The sequence below is a fragment of the Sceloporus undulatus genome, chromosome 2 (genome assembly GCF_019175285.1).
Source record: "Sceloporus undulatus isolate JIND9_A2432 ecotype Alabama chromosome 2, SceUnd_v1.1, whole genome shotgun sequence".
Taxonomy (NCBI): Eukaryota; Metazoa; Chordata; class Lepidosauria; order Squamata; family Phrynosomatidae; genus Sceloporus; species Sceloporus undulatus.
Window position 1 is genome coordinate 14,847,911 of NC_056523.1, and position 18,495 is coordinate 14,866,405.

Genomic DNA, 18,495 nt, shown 5'->3' on the forward strand with positions numbered 1-18,495 from the left:
GGACAGCAACCCGGCCCCCGGCTCAAAAAGGTTGCCTACCCCTGTAAAATAGCAATAGCAAGTATATAATAGTAATGGTGATGATGATGATGATGATGATGTAGAGAGATCTTGCAGCACCTTTGAGACTCACTGAAAGAAAGAAGTTGGCAGCATGAGTTTTCCTAAACTTAGGTCTACTTCCTCAAATGCATTTGGACATAGACTGAAGCTTAGGAAAGCTCAGGCTGCCAACTTCTTTCTGAGTCTCAAAGAGAGACTCTACAAAAGAGCTCTTTGCATAGTTAGTACTGTATATTAATTTCCCTTATAGGTGACCACTGCAAACGCCTGCGCCAAAACAAATATCTGACGACTATTGAATACTCCAGAGCGCACGCCGTAAGTACGAACTGAATTTCCGCGTGCTTTAAAATTACATAGCTTCCTCGGCAAAAAACAAAAACAAAGCCCGGTTACTATTATTTTAATCAGGCACTGAGTTAGACAAAAAAACCGCGGGGTCCTCCCCTCAGGTCCTTCCAATCTCGGCGCTTCCGCCCTGTTCTTCGCTGGCCGGAAGCTGCGTTCATTCTTCTGTGGTCGCCGCTCCGCGCAGACGTCCAGCCCCTCCCCTTTGCCCGAGGTAAGATGGCCCTCCAGTTAATCGCTTTTGTATCGTCGCGCTCTTTAGCCATCCGCTCCATCTTGGGGCGGATATTGCTTCTCCAGGCGATTCTCTATCTGCTGGGTCTATTATGGAGCGAGTTTTCCCGTCCCCGATGCCTTAAAATCGCGTTGAAAGATGGAGGGGGGGGGGAACTCATTCGCTGTTATTGTAGTGAGAATCCAAGATGGCGGACTAATTGGCGCGCTGGCTTCGCTCCACTTTAAACTGCGCGCAATCCGGAAACATCGGCTTCGTGGTGTTAAGCAGCTCTTGGGTGCCTGGTCAGGCGGAGAGAGGAAGCGCTTGGCTTTCTTTTGAAGCAGAAATTGCGGGAGAAGTTAGAAATACAAAGGTTTAAACCTGCCTTTCCAACCGACCCCCCCCGCCCTCCATGTTCTCTTTATCGAACGCATTGCGTGCAATGGAAGGAGATATACCTTGGGCAGCATCGCATGGCCTTTGGGAAGACAAGGCCCCTCTGCTTCTCCTCGCGGGAATCATGGGGAAGACTTGCCCATAGAGTTGGGGGCAATATGGCAGAGTGCTCTCCAGTGATTCTGTATTGGCATGTATTCCCCGTTATTCTCTATGGGCAAGTACTGTCACTTGTTTTAATAAGGCCCCTTGCCAGGACCACCTCTGCCCTCTTCAAATGGAGATGTTTCTTATAGGTGGTGCTATAAGAAATGTGACGTTTTGGGGTGTGTGTGTATATATATGTGTATATAATATTGGTGGGCTTAACTCTTAATGCAAAGAATCCATTTTGTGTGCGGTATGGACTCCAGACTGACCCCAACGCAGAGCGGCCCTTGATGGACCCAAGTAGGACAGCTTTGGGTTGGGTTTTTGGCTCCTCAAAGGGGCTGTGTAGCTGTGTGTGTTGCTGCTGCTGCTGTTGTTGTTGTTGTGAATATTCTAGTCCTTCCCAGCTTATGGTGACCCTGAGGCAACCTACCAAGGGTTTGTTCAGAGGGGCGTGCCATTCCCATCTTCTGAGGCTGAGAGAGTGTGACTCGCCCTTGTCTCGAGACCAGGATTTGAACCTCTGTCCAGACACACAAACCCACCCCTGGGTGACCTTGGGCAAGTCACACCCTCTCGGCTTCAGAGGAAGGCAAAGGCAAAACCCCCTCTGAATAAATGTGGCCAAGGAAAACCCAAAGGCAAGCTCCCTCTGGATATATATACTGTACATACACATATATATGTGTGGCTCTTGGGAGTCTTAATAGAAAGACACAGCTTCTCCCTTTAGTAGCTCTTTGCCTCGTGAGGACCAGGCGAGTGAGTGGAGTGAGTGGGCGTAACCTCTCCGCCAGTGATGCCCGCATGGCGCATGTTTCCCCAGAAGGAGGCAAGAGGTGAATTGTCATAGTGAGAGGCTATTCCCCAAGAAAGGTGCACATTGATTCTCCCTGCCCTTTGTGGATTTGTGGGTCAAGAAGAAAGTGCTGGTTGTTGTTGTTGTTGTTGTTGTGTGCCTTCCAGTCATTGCCAACTTACAGCGACCCTAAGGCAAGCTTTTCATGGCAAGGTTTCTTCAGAGGAGGTTTGCCATTGCCTTCCCCTTGAGGCTGGGAGGAGAGTGTGCTTTGCCCAGGGTCACTGAGTGGGTTTCTTGGCCAAATGGGGATTCAAAGCCTGGCTTCCAGAGGGGTAGACCAACACTCAAACCGCTACGCCATGCTGGCAAAGGAACCGCTGTACCTAAGCGCATTTGTACAAGAAGAATGTGAGGGATGTTTCACTGGCATCCATAATATTTGCTCTAATATGAAAGAATGCTGGGTTTGCTCCTTCTGTTGTTTTTACCCAACCTAAAATGTATTGTAAGCAGATGCAAGGGCGCCTTAGGAACAGGGAGCAGTCCATAGGACATGGGAGATGCCATTTCTTTATCCTTTCCACTGTTGCTGATGTGATGGATGCTTGGATTTTAGAACCCAAATAGCTTTAAAAGCAATCTTCATCCTGAATGAAGCAAATCTGGCTAGCCGGCCCTGTTTCCTACGTTTTGCAATACAGTGGGCTCTTGGCATCTGCTGGGGTTTGGTTCCAGGACCCACTGAGGATGCTCAAGTCCATTATATACAATGGCATAATAAAATGGTCTCTCATGTAAAATGGCAAAGTGAACCTTTGCTTTTGGGAATGTATATATTATTAATATTTCAAGCCGTGGGTGTTTGAATTCATGGATGAAAAAACCTGTGGGTATGCAAGGCTGACTGTATTTATTTAGAGATTTGGGAACAGTTGCACGCTGAAAACAGGAAAGCATGTTGTTAGTCATATTGGAAATCAGTTTGTGTTCCGGCATTAGCAGTTTTTCTGCCCTTTCTCCAAATAACCTCCTGCTTTTTTTCTCAAGCCAACCCTGCAAGGAAGGCTGAGAGCAAGTCTGGCCCAGTGTAATCAAAACAAAATGACTAAGTAGGGATTTGAACCTGGTTTCCTTGATCTAAAAATATTGTTAGCCACTTTGAGTTCCATTTTGGGGGGTAAATTGGGAGCCAAATGAATAAAATAATGTATAAAAAATCAGAAGTTGTTAGGCTGCAGTTCCCATCATTTCTTCTAATTGGCTGTGCTGATCAGCTAGAGCTCAGAAGGAGTTGGAGACCAACAAACCTGAGGATGACAAGCTGCCCACCCTTGCTATAAATATACAGTACCATTATAGTTTAAACTTTACATCAAACTAGCCTACTTGACTTCTGGAGGTCTTCCCTCCAATCATGTTACTGTATTTGAGCTAGATTTCTGGATGTATCTATGGAAGTCCTCATTCATAGATATAGAAGAGTAGAACCATCTAAGTGTGGTGGAACTGTGTTCTGTGGGGATGGAGTGGGGGACCTTTGTAGGTCTGCAGCAAGCCAATGGTATTTTCTACCAATACAAATAATAACTTCCTAAACTGGGATGGTTGTGTTCTCACCAGCTGCTGTTTTGAATGTTCACTCTGTTATATATAGTATTGCCACAGTTGGAGCCCTTCATGCTCATTTTCTCTTTTCCACTTTCTTTTTTCCACACATACACACATCTGCCTGCTAACAGAGGATAGACACCATTTTATGCATCTCGTGGAAGGGATTCTAGTACCAGAAAAATTAAAGAAGGGGTGGGGACTCTTCTACTTCAGTTGCTCATCAAAAATAAAATGTACATATTGAATCAGTTGAACTTTCATGAAAGCCAGCTTAATTAATTCCCACTGGTTTTATGGATCTGCTTTGGCTGAAAAATGCAGTTGGGTTGAAGGCTTGGCACTTGACCAGCCCAGGCCCTTGCCATTGGCCATGCTAGCTGCTGCTTCTGGGAGCTGAAGTCCAAGATGTTTTGAGGGCAAAAAAAAAATCTCCATCCGAGTTATACCATTATATATGATTATGTTTAAGCCACAAGGCTTGGTCTGTCTGCAGCAGATAAACACAGCTAACTGTGGCACAAAGGAGGCACTGTTTGAAATGAACACAAATTTGGTTTATCTAGTGTTGCTACATCAGAAACACAGCTAGGGGTTTTCTTCTCGATTGTTGGTGCACTAGTTTTACATGAGTCTTTCTCTTTGTTTTTAGAAAGATAGAGAGAGCCATCATAATGACCGAGAACGACGTTGACAACGAGCTGTTGGATTATGAAGATGATGAGGTGGAAAATCAGGCAGCTGGAGAAGGGGTGGATGTCCCATCTAAAAAAAGATGTCAAGGGATCCTATGTCTCTATCCACAGTTCTGGTTTTCGTGATTTTTTGTTAAAGCCAGAACTCCTCCGTGCCATTGTTGACTGTGGCTTTGAGCACCCCTCAGAAGGTTAGCCCAGATAAAATCCTTAACATGGGGAGAGGCTGGCCAGGAAATTCTGGTCAAGGGGGAGTTGAAAGCAAGGGCTTCTGGGATCTCTGTAGAACCAGGAGGTATTGATTGTATTCTCATTTCCAATGCAGTGCAGCATGAGTGCATCCCACAGGCAATTTTGGGCATGGATGTCCTTTGCCAGGCCAAATCTGGCATGGGCAAGACTGCCGTCTTTGTTCTTGCTACACTTCAGCAGTTGGAGCCAGTCACAGGACAGGTATATTTTGTTTTTTGGCACGGCGGGGACATGAAAATCTACCTAGTAAAAGGACTTGGGGGAATCTGTCAACTGAAATTAAAAAATTCATTTCTACTCTCTTGGCAGGTATCAGTGCTAGTAATGTGTCACACCCGTGAACTGGCCTTCCAGATCAGTAAGGAGTATGAGCGCTTTTCCAAGTATATGCCCAGTGTCAAGGTGAGATCCATGAACTGTTTCTGTCCTCTCTTCCTAAAGCCAAAGCCCACTTTGTACTGATGTGAAAATAAGCTGTATTAAAATAAATCTAGGGAATTGTGTGGAAAGGATTTAATAGTTTGGAGTTGAAAATAATGCAGATAGTGAGTTGGGTCCCAGATCTGTCCTACATGAACAGAACAACTACATTACCAGGAATAATCTCTGCCTGGCTTTAGGGACTCTCCTGCATGCTACAAATCACCCCATTTAATGGGATTCTCTGGCCTTTTATAACATTTTTTGCTAGGATTGGAGTGGGTAGATCCATTAGTTGTCAGTTTAACTAAATCTGGTCCAGGCCTTCAATTACTGTTTTCATACTCATAAAAGTTGCAGGATTTGCAACTACTTGATTTCATGTAGTTTATTCATTTCCATTTCCAGTTGGCTTTTCTTGGTTGCCAGACTTTATGTGAACTTCATTCTCCTTCCCTCTCTCCTGTAAACCAGGTAGCAGTGTTCTTTGGGGGCCTGTCCATCAAGAAGGATGAGGAGGTGCTGAAGAAGAACTGCCCACATATTGTGGTGGGAACCCCGGGCCGCATCCTGGCTTTGGCCCGCAACAAGAGCCTCAACCTCAAACATATCAAGCACTTCATCCTGGACGAATGCGACAAGATGCTTGAGCAGCTTGGTGAGAGAAGGGTCATTGCTCAGGTGGCATAAACATGTAAATGAGGTGCAGAGCTAGTTTTCTATTAGTTTTTAGGGAACTGGGGTTCAGACTTTGACCTCCTTCTCCATCCATAAACAGAAGTAGCATTGCTGACTATTTCTGAATGCTACTTCTAAGTCAGGACAGTGCTCTCCTGCTTTAGTTGTTCAATTCTTTTCTGCCTGAGAAAGAAGTACACAGTACTCTACTTTCCCTATAATTTAACCTGAGAGAAAAAATGGAGATCACAGCTGGAGAGAGCATTCTTAAGACTGCAGTTTAATTTGCATATTTTGCTCTTATCAAATAATTAGTGTACATGATCTCAGCCTCAGGGGAAGATAAAGCAAAACTCTGAACAAATCTTGCCACAGAAAAAATACATGATTGGTTCGCCTTAGGGTTGCCATAAGTTGGAAATGACTTGAAGGCACACAACAACAACAAATATTGCAGCTAGGATGAAATTGTGTGAGAAGAGCTTAGAATTGAGTGTATGAAGAAAACTTTGATTTTGTATCATTCTCATTGATGAGCGTTTTTGTTTTTTGTTTTACCCTCTAAGAAACTATATTATAATCCATTTACCTTAGAAATGGGGAAAGTGCTGTGCAGTCTTTATGTGGCCACCAGGGTTGAGAGGCATGACTCCATTAGGGGAAAGGAAGAATTGGGGATTTTTAAAACTCGAAATGTCCCTCTGCCCTTTAGAGACTCTTTGAAAACACCTATATTCAGTTCCCTCCTTTGCACAGGAACAGTTGGGATTTATGGAACTAGAATATCTACTGAAAGTAGATGAGGCCTACTTGTGGAGTTAGGAAATGTTCCTGTTTGACTACAGTTCCTAGAATTGCCTTGCCATTGTGGCTTCTGGCCATGTTTGTCGGGAATTCTTGGAACTGTAGTGTATTCCCCCCCCCCCCATTAGGGAAAGATCTGAGGCATGCTGGATATTCATAGTAACACAAGTAATAATTTTTATCCTGTCTGTGCTTTCTTCCCCATAGATATGCGCCGGGATGTCCAGGAGATCTTCCGCATGACCCCGCATGAAAAGCAGGTCATGATGTTCAGTGCCACTCTCAGCAAGGAAATCCGCCCTGTGTGCCGCAAATTCATGCAAGACGTAATTAAATCCCTTCTACCTTCTTTATTCACCTGGCTGGCCAGCCGGCCAGCCTCCCTTCCTCCCTCCCTCCCATCCAGGGAAGGAGCAGGGGGCTGGAGCTTAGAACGCCACCACTGTCGACAGCACACTGAGTCGTGTTGCTGCCATCCGTCGTTTACCCCAGTCCCCTTAAGGCACTCGTAGGGTACACAACTTCCGGAAGATCATTCGGGTTATGCTAGCCAGAATATTCACACACAGACAGGAATGATAGGCTTCTCCCAGTAGGGCTAGAGAGCAATCACACCATGATCTTTTTCTACCTACTGGCACACTTGGCTTAGAGAGCATCCACATTTTGTTGAGAGGAGGATCCATTCCAGAAGGATCTTCTTATGCCTTCACACTGGGCAGGTGGTGCAGAATTCATTGCACACACCCCTGCTATCCTGTTTTTCTGCATTCCCTTCGTATGGGATCCACCTCCGTGTCAGCATCGTGTTCAGAAGATCCTGGCCCACACACACACAGGCAAGTGTAGCTTTTTTCTCACTGCCATGCATTAAATCAGGTACCTGTGCGCACACCCACTTGCAGCATGCATATACGTGATCCTGCCCACCCTGCCCTGTCCCTTCCTGCCCATTCACTGTGGCTGGCATTCTGGAGACCTGCGGCGAAGGACTCCTTGAAGGATCGGAGACATCGGCAGCAGCCAGTGGAGCAGACGCCTGGTGACCCGGAGGAGAAGTTTTATCCTTTTTTGTTCTGAACTGGCAAAAACGCGTTGTTCTGTTTTCGATTACGCCCCTTTTCCTTCCCCTTGTGCCTTGTGGGAGAGTGATGATTTGAAGGATTCCTTTGTGGGAGGGAAGGAAACTGACTTTATTTCAGTTGAAGAAGCCATCAAATTACATGGTAGGAGAGGTGTGGAGTTCATCTCTTGGTAGCACTCCTGGGAATGTTAAATTAATCCTGGAGGGGAAAGCATTTCAGCCAATTATCCCTGTGAGCTGATAGTGGCACTCTTTGGTTGGGGAAGGAATAGGGTAGTTGGGTCCTGCGTGCTTGTACAGGAATAAAGAAGGGACAACTGCTGCTTTGCTCTTGTCTTGGGGGTTTAGCTGGATTTTGATGCCAAATGCTAGGGTCTTGGACACTAGATAGTACATGTTGGAAATTTTAGAGGAAGTGGTGTGGGAGCCTGGAGAAGCTCCCTGTCTTGTCAGAAGGAATCTTTTGACCGAATGGTCAAGAACAGTATAGTTTGGGTGGTTGGTGCTCTTGAAAAAGCATTGCTCACTTTATGCAAGTTCTGTTGTGGTGTTTTTTTTTTTAAATTTAAAGTAAAATTGAACATTGGGGAAAAGGTTAGGTATCTGAAGGAAAACGTAACTTTTTCTGAAGTTTAGATTCTCCAAAGATAGCTAAAAATATTAATGCTTTGCAGAGGTAAAGCTTTTTTAAGGTGCCAGTGTTTAGCCTCTCTCGCATGGTGCTTTGGAGGAGAATTTCTTTGTTATTTGTGGAGAATGTTACTCCTGAGAAGCTTTGGGCCGAGTTTGTTGGCAGTGGGAAGGGGTGGGACTATAATTTTGCTTCTACAGCATAGGGACTAGGATCAGGGGTCTGTGTGTGGCAGGGAAAGATGCTGCTGTGCACGTTTGTGCTTCTTGTCCCTTCCCTCGCCCCTCCCTCCAAACCCAGGTCAGCCTTGCCCTGGTCTAACCGGCCCTGGGTTTGCTCCTCAGCCCATGGAGATCTTCGTGGATGATGAGACCAAGCTGACGCTGCACGGTCTGCAGCAGTACTATGTCAAACTGAAAGACAACGAGAAGAACCGCAAGCTGTTTGACCTGCTTGATGTACTGGAGTTCAATCAGGTGCCTTGGGGAAGTGGACCCCACTTCAAGGATGGGTTTGTCATTGAGGGAGGGGCTAGATCTGGGGTAGCATAGGTGAGCTGGTAGCTGGTATCATAGATGATGTGGGAGGAAGGTGGTGGGGCTGGGTCAAAGCAGAGTGGATTGGCCAGAAGTAAATGTTATTAAGTTGCCTCAGGATTTCAGCCATGCATAGCATGCAGGGCTCTGCATGTCTTCTGGAAAGAGCCCAGTGCAGTGAATTTCCAGTCTGCAGAGCTTGTCTTCCATGCCAAACCTGTGTTACCAAGTTCTGGGACATAGGTTCCCCTCCTCCAGACAAGAGCTTGCTTAAATATGGTCGCCACATTAAAAAAAAAAGCAGGTTGATCAGTATGAATGTGAGGCATAATTGGTTCCCATCAGAAATGATAGATACAAGATGTTAACTATGGCCTCTGTTTTAAGTGCATAGGAACTGGGTCTGGGGTAACTGTTGTGGAGCAATTTGGTTCTGCGTTTTTCCTTCTTGTTCATGAGGGCTCAGTGCCTATTCTGACTAGCTTTGTAAAGAAATGGGATAGTATGTGCCAGATGTAACAAAACAAGATCACTGGTCTTCCTAGCTATGGTTGACCCTTCCTTTTCCCATCTAGGTGGTCATCTTTGTGAAGTCTGTGCAGCGCTGCATTGCACTAGCTCAGCTACTGGTGGAGCAGAACTTCCCTGCAATTGCCATACACAGGGGCATGCCTCAGGAAGAGAGGTGAGGAGGACCCTGGGTTGTGCAGGAAGGAATATTTGGACCTTGGGTGTTATCTGAGGGGTTCACCTGCAATGATGAGTTTGCTCAGACTAGAGTCTCTGATTGTCTTTAATGAGGTTCCTCTTAAGCGCTGAGCAGTGGCCCCTGCAGATGTAATGTTGAGATGCAAGCAGAAGTTTGCCAGCTGTAGTTGATAAAAGGAAGTGTTTAACAAATTGTTTGTAGGCCCACATGTAACATGACAAAAAACTATACTGAAGCTAGTTTTTGAGTTGGGTCTTTGGAACCAAGCAAAACCATTTTCTTGTTTGAAATATTGATGCCAGAAAGCTGTGATCTTCTGCTAAATAAGATTTTGCTTACTATTTCCCATTGCTCTCCTTGTGTCACGATTAACACTTGACTCTAAATTCACATTCATTCTGGAATGCTAGATTTGGATTGAAAACTTCACAGGCTTATTTGGGAGGGATTTAAAGTCTAATTAGCCAAGTGGTCAGTGAGAGCCAGGTAAACAGGGACATAGCCAAGGGGGGGTTCTTGGGGTCTGGACCCCCCTTCTGTTAGATAAAATGAATGGTGTGTGCTGCTGCGCCGCTGCACCCAAGCCCCATTATAATGGTGGCACTTAGTCTGGACCCCCCCCCCCCTTCACAAAATCCTGGCTACGTCCCTGAGGTAAAGAAGGCACACCCAGATTAGCAAAGTGTGTGAGTGGAAGATAGCCTTTTGGTGGGATTTCTGGGGACAAGTGGTGCTATCATGCTTTGTATGCATTGTCCTTGCAGGTTGTCGCGGTACCAGCAGTTCAAGGATTTCCAGCGTCGTATCTTGGTGGCCACCAATCTCTTTGGCCGTGGGATGGATATTGAGCGAGTCAACATTGCTTTCAACTATGACATGCCAGAGGATTCAGACACCTATCTGCACCGGGTGAGTGAAGATAGTCAGAAAATGGGTTCCAAATGTCCTGGAGATTGAGAAGCACATTTGTGTAGATTAAAACATCCAAGGAGAGTTGCACTGATGAGGTTGCTAGACTAGAGTCTCTGACTTACTTTGATGTCTCTTTAAGCCCTGAGCGGCACCCTTGGCTCCAGTAGGTTTGGATCTTTTCTCCTTTTTGTTTCAGTCCCTTTGCAATTCTGAATTGCAGGAGGAGCTGAGTAGAAGTTCCTAATCGGAATTCATCCTGAATTTGACTTCTTTTGTGGATTCTGCAGGTGGCACGTGCTGGGCGCTTTGGTACAAAGGGCTTGGCAATTACTTTTGTTTCGGATGAAAATGATGCTAAGATACTCAATGAAGTGCAGGACCGTTTTGAGGTGAACATCAGTGAGCTGCCTGATGAGATCGACATCTCCTCTTACAGTAAGTGCTGTGGAAGTTTAGTGAATGCAGTTCTGGTGTCTGCTGAAAAATTGAATAGAATATTATTTATGTTATTGTTTCATTCTTACAAACACTCTTTGTATCTCTTTGGTGCACAGTACAGTTGCCCCTCTCTTTTCGCAGACTTAAAATCTGTGTTCTTGCTTTTCATGGGAGGGACAAGTGGCCATTAATAAAATGGTGGTGCACAAGTGCTTGCACCATTATTTTCTATGGGACTCAAATATGTGCAAGTCATTTTCGTGAGTGGTCCGGAACAGATTCCCTCAAATTGGGAGGGGCTACTGTATATATTTTGGTCATTTTCTTAAGTCTAGAGGGATGTTTTAAATTACTCGCATATGGGGTATCTGTTAGGAGTCCCAATTATGCCTGTTAGTGAGATTAAGTATGGTAGTATAGGAACCTGAGCATTGGACAGTTTTGTCTTCTTCTTTTGTTACTCATTGCTGTTTTACTCCGACCTTGATTTAGGTCCATACTCACAAAAACAAAGGAGCAAACACAAATGCCCACAAATGACAGCTAGAAATAGGATCTGAAAGTTTCTGGTCATACTCAAATAGTTTGTTTTCATGTGATAGAAATTAATGTTAACTAATGATTTAAGTGAGACTTAGTATTTCTTTACATCATTAGCCTTATTATATTTTAAACAATAATACAGTTTCTTCAGTGTTTATATAGTGGAAAGGTAGCATTGATCTTGAATGAAGGTGAAAGAAATGTTAAGGAATGTGTAAGGTAAGGATTCCTGGAGTTGTAGTTTTACAGTGACAACAAAAAACAACCCTTCCAAGATCTGTTGCTGGCCTAGTAGGAGGTTTTGTTTGCTGTGCAGAATTAGACTAGGGAAATGCTCATTTTGTTAATAGTAGGCACTTCAACAGAAAGATGAAGTATGATGGAAAAGATGCTCAGAAGACTTAGAGTTGAACCAACAGCCATAGCTTATGTACTCTATTTCACCTAACACATATTGTCTCTTTTAACAGTTGAACAGACCCGATAAAGGGGCCCCTGCCTCTCTACGTTTACCTTGGTTTTAGTTCCTGATCTCCTCCACTTCCCTGAAACTTCACCTTTAATTTCACATGATGAAGAATGAGGTGACTGACAGTCTGGAACACACAAAGACACCCTAATCTGTGGCAGGGATGAAAAGGCTGCTGTCACTAGACTGTGCATAGTGGAGATGGGGCCAACCTTAGCAGATTTCATGAGAAGCCCTCAGGTTGACAGTCCCTTTGTTCAGCTGGAATTAAGAAGATAAAGGAGGGCCCTGCTATGGCTGCCTGCTCATGAGACTCACTTTCAGATGAATTCTTACTGCCTGCCTTCCAGCAAGATTTTGGGATGTCACCTTTCAGCATTGCTCCACTTCATCTTCACATCAGCACTACCCAGTGATCTGCTTCCCATAATGGGAAGATCAAAGGAGGAGTTTAGATGGCAGCGCTCTGGATTTCTGGCATTTAAAATTAGGTTTTGTTTTACAGGGGGAAAAAACTTGGGGGAGAGGGATCTTGAGTGCACAGAAGTTTTTTTTTTTTTTTTGTATTCCCATTTCATGATGTTTTTAAGATTTGTTTTTCTTATGTATGTTCCACATTATTTTTTAATTTTGTCTGCATGTTAAAATTAATCCCCTGTCCCAGCTGGTCTCTTTTGGCAGGTAAACTAGTAGTGAAAGATTGGCAATGTTTTAGCTGTGGCTTGTTCTTTCTCCCTTTGAATACCCTCTTATTTTTGGTAATAAAGGAACCCAGCTCTTAAGGGTGTCTGATTAAACTAGTCTTGTGAATAACCTTTTCCTCATGTGGTTTCATTTTTTTTAGGGTATGATTCCCCCCCACACACACCTCTGAGGAATGTTTTACATAGAGGATGTGTGACACTGACTTCTTGTTGGATGCTTTAAAAAACAAACAAATGGAGGCTGATTTTTTTTAAAAAAATAGTGTCTTTCAGTGACTCAGACAGGTGTGCCAGAAAATAAAAATATCAGTACAGTGGGCCCTTGGCAGCTGTTGAGGTTTGGTTCCAGGGCCCTCCATGGATTCCAAAATCTGTGGATGCTCAAGTCCCATTATATACAGTGGCATAGTCAAGTGAAATGGTGCCTTTATATAAAATAGAAAATTCAAGGTTTGCTTTCTGTTTTGAGTATTTTAAAGCTGTGCATGGTGAAATCTATGGATAAAGAAACCATGGACATGAAGGGTTGACCATATAAAATTAACAGCAGAAAAATATGGATTGCTACAGTTATTTGTGGGTTTTTCAGGCTATGTAGCCATATTTTAGAGGAGATTATTCCTGATGTTTTGCCTGCATCTGGCTGGCATCTTCAGAGAATGCTGGCATGGAGGAAAGCTGGGTAGGGAGGGGTTGTTTCCATGTTAATCTGTTTGTTGTTCTGTTGTTGATGGATTGCCATTCTCAGCAGAATGTACAGAAAGCCTAATCTAATTTACCTTCTTAGTGAGGAAAGTCTGGCCTAGCCAGCCTGCTGGAGACTGGCAGTTCTGTGATGGACAGTAGAGAGTACTCTAGCAAGGCCATTATTTCAGTTTTGCTTGAATTTAGCTTTCTAGTCACATGCATGTCTCAAGCAGACACTACTGGCCCTGGATTCAGTAGCCTCAGTGACAGTCTCATAACAATCTATTTGTTTTCTTCCCATCAAGTCAACTTCGACATCTGGTGACCATGTGAATGAGAGACCTCAAAGAGGTCTTATTCTCAGGTATTGCAAACTCAGGGCCTTGGATTTCTCAATTGAATTAATCCACTTGTACTGTGGTCTCCCTCTCTTCTCTACCACCTTCCACTCTACCAAGAGTTCTGAAATGGTGATGAAAAAGGAGATTGCAATCAAGAAGTAAGATTAGAAATGGAAAGCAGCAATGAAAGAACTAGACAAGATCCTAAAGAGTAGATGCAGCAGAGCATGAAAGTTACAATGGGATGATAGGAGAGCTGTACAGTGAAGAAAGGGTAGAAGGAAAAGCAACTCATTTGAAGTGTGCAGGAGAAGAGTGCTGAGAGTACCATCGACAAATTGAGTCCTTCAGCAGATCAAGCCTGAACTCTTCCTGGAAGCCAAGACAATCAAATTGAGAATGTTGTACTTTAACCACATAAGCACAACTCATTAGAAGAGACAATAATGCAAGAAAAGGTTGAAGTCAGTGGAAATTGAGGGAGACCCCATGTCAGATGATTAGACTGAGGTCACAGGCTTGGATTTGCAGGACCTAAGTTGAGCACTGGAGGATATGGGGGGGGGGAGAAGGTTTAAAATGTTTTTTAGACAGGGTTGCTATGTGTTAAGGTCAGCTCCAGGGCAGCAAACAACATTCTGTTTTCTAGTGTGCCATAGGTCCAACATTAAAGCCCTCAATCATTTTTTACTTCTAGTAAGAACTAAGGCTTACTCAGCTTCATATATAACAGAGGCAGGGTAGTAATAAGGAGTGCTTGTAAAAATCGAAAGAAAAAAAAGAAAGGGTCCTCCCAACAGCAAATAAAGTGCTAATTCTAGAGCTTTACATTGCTTTGTCATGGGATGCTACACAATATGCCAACACCACAATCAATATTTCATGACTAGGACCTGGAGGAGGAAGAGTGGCCTACTATTCTCACTTAGGAAACCAAACTGTAAGCAGTATCAATACTATAGTTGGCCTGAAGATGGTGGTTGTGTGCTTTCAAGTTGTTTCAGATTTAAGTGACCCTAAGGTGAACTTGGCATTGTGGTTTGCATGTTGGACTGCAACTCTGAAAACCAGGGTTTGATTCCCAGCTTGGCCATGAAACATACTGGCTGGCTTTGGGTAAGTCACACTCTTTCAACTTCAGGGGATGGCAATGACAAATGTCTGAACAAATCTTGCCAAGAAAACCTCATGATAGGGTTGCCATAAGTTGGAAACAAGGGCACAACAAGGGTGAACCTATCATGGGAAGGACAAGATGACAAATCCTGAAATAACACCAGCCAAGACTACAGTCTTTATCATCGATGGAAAAGGTAGATTTAGCAATGCATCTGGGTTTGGCTTGGGATAATTGTGGCCCTTCAGATGTTGGACTGTAGCTCACATCAGATTTAGCCACCAGCAAGTGATGGGGAATGATGGAAGTTGTCATTCAGCAACATTTGGAGGGCTATGTGTTTCTACCGTGGCTTGAGTATTAGGCATGGCTAGTGTTTTTATTGCTTCAGCATAGGACTATTAGTGTGGAATGGAAACGCTGTCTCCCATGGCATGATAGGGAAAATAATTGGTTTCCAGGCATGAGCCGGACAAATCTGCTTGGATCCTGATGGGCTGTAAAGTCCTCCCAGTGTACTTGCATGGCACTCTAGAAGCTGGTGGCTGTGATGACTACAGACAGTATTACTGCTATCTCCCACCATTGGTGACCAAGTAGTAACTGCTGACGTCAGAGCTATGTCCAGCTGCAGACACAACCATAGAGAAAATACTGCATAAGGAGGTAGTCTATACTCCCTTGTTCAACATAAAAGCATAGCATTCAGAGTTATAGTCACATTAGTCTGGAAAATCACTATGCAAAGGGATCTTGCATCTTTGGAAATAACTGAAAGAAGGAATCTACTTCATCAGATGTAGCCAAGCCAACTTCCTCAGTTGCATGAATTGGTGGGTCCAGAGACAGATCTACAGTATGTAAGTAGGGTGTGTGTGTGAACAGCAACAGAAATGCAAAACTAAGTAGTTTTGCTTATGTAACCTGTGGCTTCACAAGCATAATTCTCCAAGAGAATTCTGGCTCTGGAAATTGAGAGGGAGAAAACCAATTCAATTCTAGATGAAAAGTGCCAGTAAGGATAGTGTGAATTACTGAAAGTTGTGGTGTTACTGTATTCTTTTGGCCTCTAATCAGAACTAGTTCTCATTTCAAAAATTAATTATTAAAGAAGACTAGGAATGGGAAAGCCTGCTGTGAAAGATCAAGAAAAGTTTTGAAAGAGTAAAAATATACAACTGAGCACTAAATGTCTGGAAATGATGTCCTATGAGGAGTGACTTAGGGAGCTGGGTATGTTCAACCTGGAGAAGAGAAGGTTAAGAGGTGATATGATAGCCTTGTTTAAATATTTGAAGAGATGTCACATTGAGGGTGGAGCAAGCCTGTCTTCTCCTGCTCCAGAGACTAGGACCTGGAGGAATGGATTCAAACTACAGGAAAGAGGTTCCACCTCAACATGACGGTAAGAGCTGTTTGACAGTGGAAGATATTCCCTCGCAATGTAGTGGAGTCTCCTTCTTTGGAAGTCTTTAAACAGAGGCTGGATGGACATTTGTCAGGAATGCTTTGATTCTGTGTTCCTGTATGGCAGAATGGGGTTGGACTGGATGACCCTTGGGGTCCCTTCCAACTTAATGATTCTATGAAAGCATCACCCAAGCCATTATATTCCCCATCAGCATGTACTGATGTGATAGCTGGAGAGTGATGAAGGCACATAAGAAGGAAGTCAATTCATTGGGGAACTGAGATGTTGTGCTGGAGACAAGTGCCGAGGATACTGCGGATGGCCAAAAAGACAAACGTGGATACTTGAGAAGATAAAGCCAGATATTTCCCTGGAAGCCAAGATGACCAAATTGAGGCTGCTGTACTTTGGCCACATCATGAGAAAGCAGGACTCACTAGAAAAGACAATCATGCTAGGAAAGGTGTAGGGCAGTAGAAAGAGAGGGAGATGGCATGCAAGATGGATAGATTCAATCATGATCTGAGTCTACAAGACTTTAAGCAAAGCAGTGGTGGACAGGGGGACTTGGAGGTGTCTTGTCCACAGGGTCACCATGAGTTGGGGATGACTAAAAATGATTAACAACAACAGCAAAGTAATGACTTAGAACCGGCTGAAATCCATATTGTAGAGGTTCCCTCCCACTGCGATATTAATAAATGATTGCAGAGATATTGTAAGATTTTGCTTGGATTACAACATTAGCTTCACATAGCTAGCCTGCTATAGAGCTGAAAAAGGCCTCCAGGTAGAAACTGTTTCCAAAGCAACAGAATCACCCATTTTCTCCCTCTTGAACTTGTAGAGTATCCTAATTTTGAGCCGGTTTTAATGAGTGCCTGAAAACTTACTTAGGCCTTTATTTGTCTGAAATGGCTTTGTCCTTTGTGGGCATTTTGGTTTTTGTATTTGTTTGTAAGATGGGGCTTAAAACAGATAAAGAAAAGTTGGGGATCCTGTAAAACAAGAATGCTTTGCAAGTTCTAACATCTGTGCACTGAGGTTCCCCCCCCCCCCACCAGCTAGACAGCTACTTTTAACAAATGCATGCCCTAGTTTCTTTTAAAACATTCCTCTCAACCGAGGTCTTTTAAGCAGCTTGCAAGCCAGAATTAAAAAAAGACTTTTGATGAAACCTATATAAATTATTTAACATGCAACAATGGTAACCGCCAAGTGAAAACTCAAATTTCAATGTAATTACACAGAGAGAGAGAGATCCTGTTACCGCTGCTCAAAAGTGCAAGGAAAGACAATTGGTTTTTATTTGGCAAGCATTTATTTTTTTAAAGGCAAGTCCCTGGTGGATATTTTTGAGTGGTTGACCATAACAGGGAATATGAGGATATTCCAAAGACATCAGAAGAAAGTCTTACAAGTAAAAATAACAAAATGTTTCCCTTGCCAGGATGGGCAACTTTGGTCCTTCAAATGCTTTCCAATAGTAAACTCCGGAGGGCCACAATTAGCCACTCTTGCCTTAAGGACTAATACCTGAAATAATTCTTGAAATGATCCTTTGGGGATTTGTCACAATTTTAAAAAAACACTAGAATGTGTGTTTGTTATGTACCACGAATACTGAAGGTTTCTCTAGAAGAGGATACAGGATCTTGAGGGGAAAAAATCTGTTTTTGTCCTCATGGGGTGGGAGATAGGAATCAGTCTGGATCCAGATTTGTTGGCATTCAGCTCAGGTTGCCAAGCACAAACATGAAAGTTTTCCAGTAGCGCCTCTCAGAGTATCACAGAAGCAGGAATTGCACCAGCTTCTCCCAGTACACTGTTAAAATAACAAAGAAAGGAGGAATGATGCCCTGTGCCTTTACTAACTACTGATTACTGTTTAAGCTTCTATTTTTTACTAAGCAGTTTACAAAGTGTACATACACAAAAGGATCTTGTAGCACCTTTGCGACAAACTTCTTTCTCTCAAAGAACTTGGTGTGTAGCATGAGCTTTTGTAGGACACAGGCTTCTGCTACACTGTCAAAGAACTCTGGTGCCCCCAAAATACTATCATTTCCAGCATTCCCTAGCACTGAATCAGGGCAGTCAAAGCAGTCTCAAATTGGATTATTTCTGCAGTGTGTTTGGGACCTGATATTCATCAGAAGTAAGTAGACTCAGACTGGATCTACACTGCACTGTAGGATGGAGCCATGACAGTTAAAGCAGTCTCAAACTGCAGAATTCATGCAATTTGAGACTGCTTTAACTGTCATGGCTCCATCCTAAGGAGTCCTGGGGTTTATAATTTGCAGAGCTCTCTTACAGAGAAGGCTAAATATCTCACAAAACTACAGAATTCAATAGCATGAGCCATTCAGTTAAAGTAAGTATTCCTTTCCCTATATGTTAGCATTACTCCTGTTTGCATTGCACTGGCTCCAGATCCAACCCGGGCTTCTGGGAGTTGTAGTCCAGAAATAGAAAAA

The 18,495-nt window shown here is 43.6% G+C and overlaps 1 protein-coding gene and 1 non-coding gene across 2 annotated transcripts in view; both read left to right on the forward strand.

The window, feature by feature from the left end:
* DDX39B (DExD-box helicase 39B) overlaps positions 1 to 12,568 on the forward strand; it is a 13,364-nt gene extending 796 nt beyond the window's left edge. The window contains 12 exon segments of the mRNA XM_042451540.1: positions 314 to 381; positions 4,237 to 4,351; positions 4,353 to 4,470; positions 4,605 to 4,732; positions 4,841 to 4,933; positions 5,426 to 5,609; positions 6,641 to 6,759; positions 8,493 to 8,624; positions 9,260 to 9,369; positions 10,158 to 10,302; positions 10,593 to 10,740; positions 11,757 to 12,568. Coding sequence (XP_042307474.1) covers positions 4,259 to 4,351; positions 4,353 to 4,470; positions 4,605 to 4,732; positions 4,841 to 4,933; positions 5,426 to 5,609; positions 6,641 to 6,759; positions 8,493 to 8,624; positions 9,260 to 9,369; positions 10,158 to 10,302; positions 10,593 to 10,740; positions 11,757 to 11,773 — 1,287 coding nt within the window. The 5' untranslated portion in view covers positions 314 to 381; positions 4,237 to 4,258 and the 3' untranslated portion in view covers positions 11,774 to 12,568.
* LOC121924556 lies at positions 9,437 to 9,506 on the forward strand. Its single transcript, XR_006102661.1, has one exon. It is a non-coding gene; the product is annotated as a small nucleolar RNA SNORD52 (small nucleolar RNA).
* Positions 12,569 to 18,495: the final 5,927 nt, after the last annotated feature.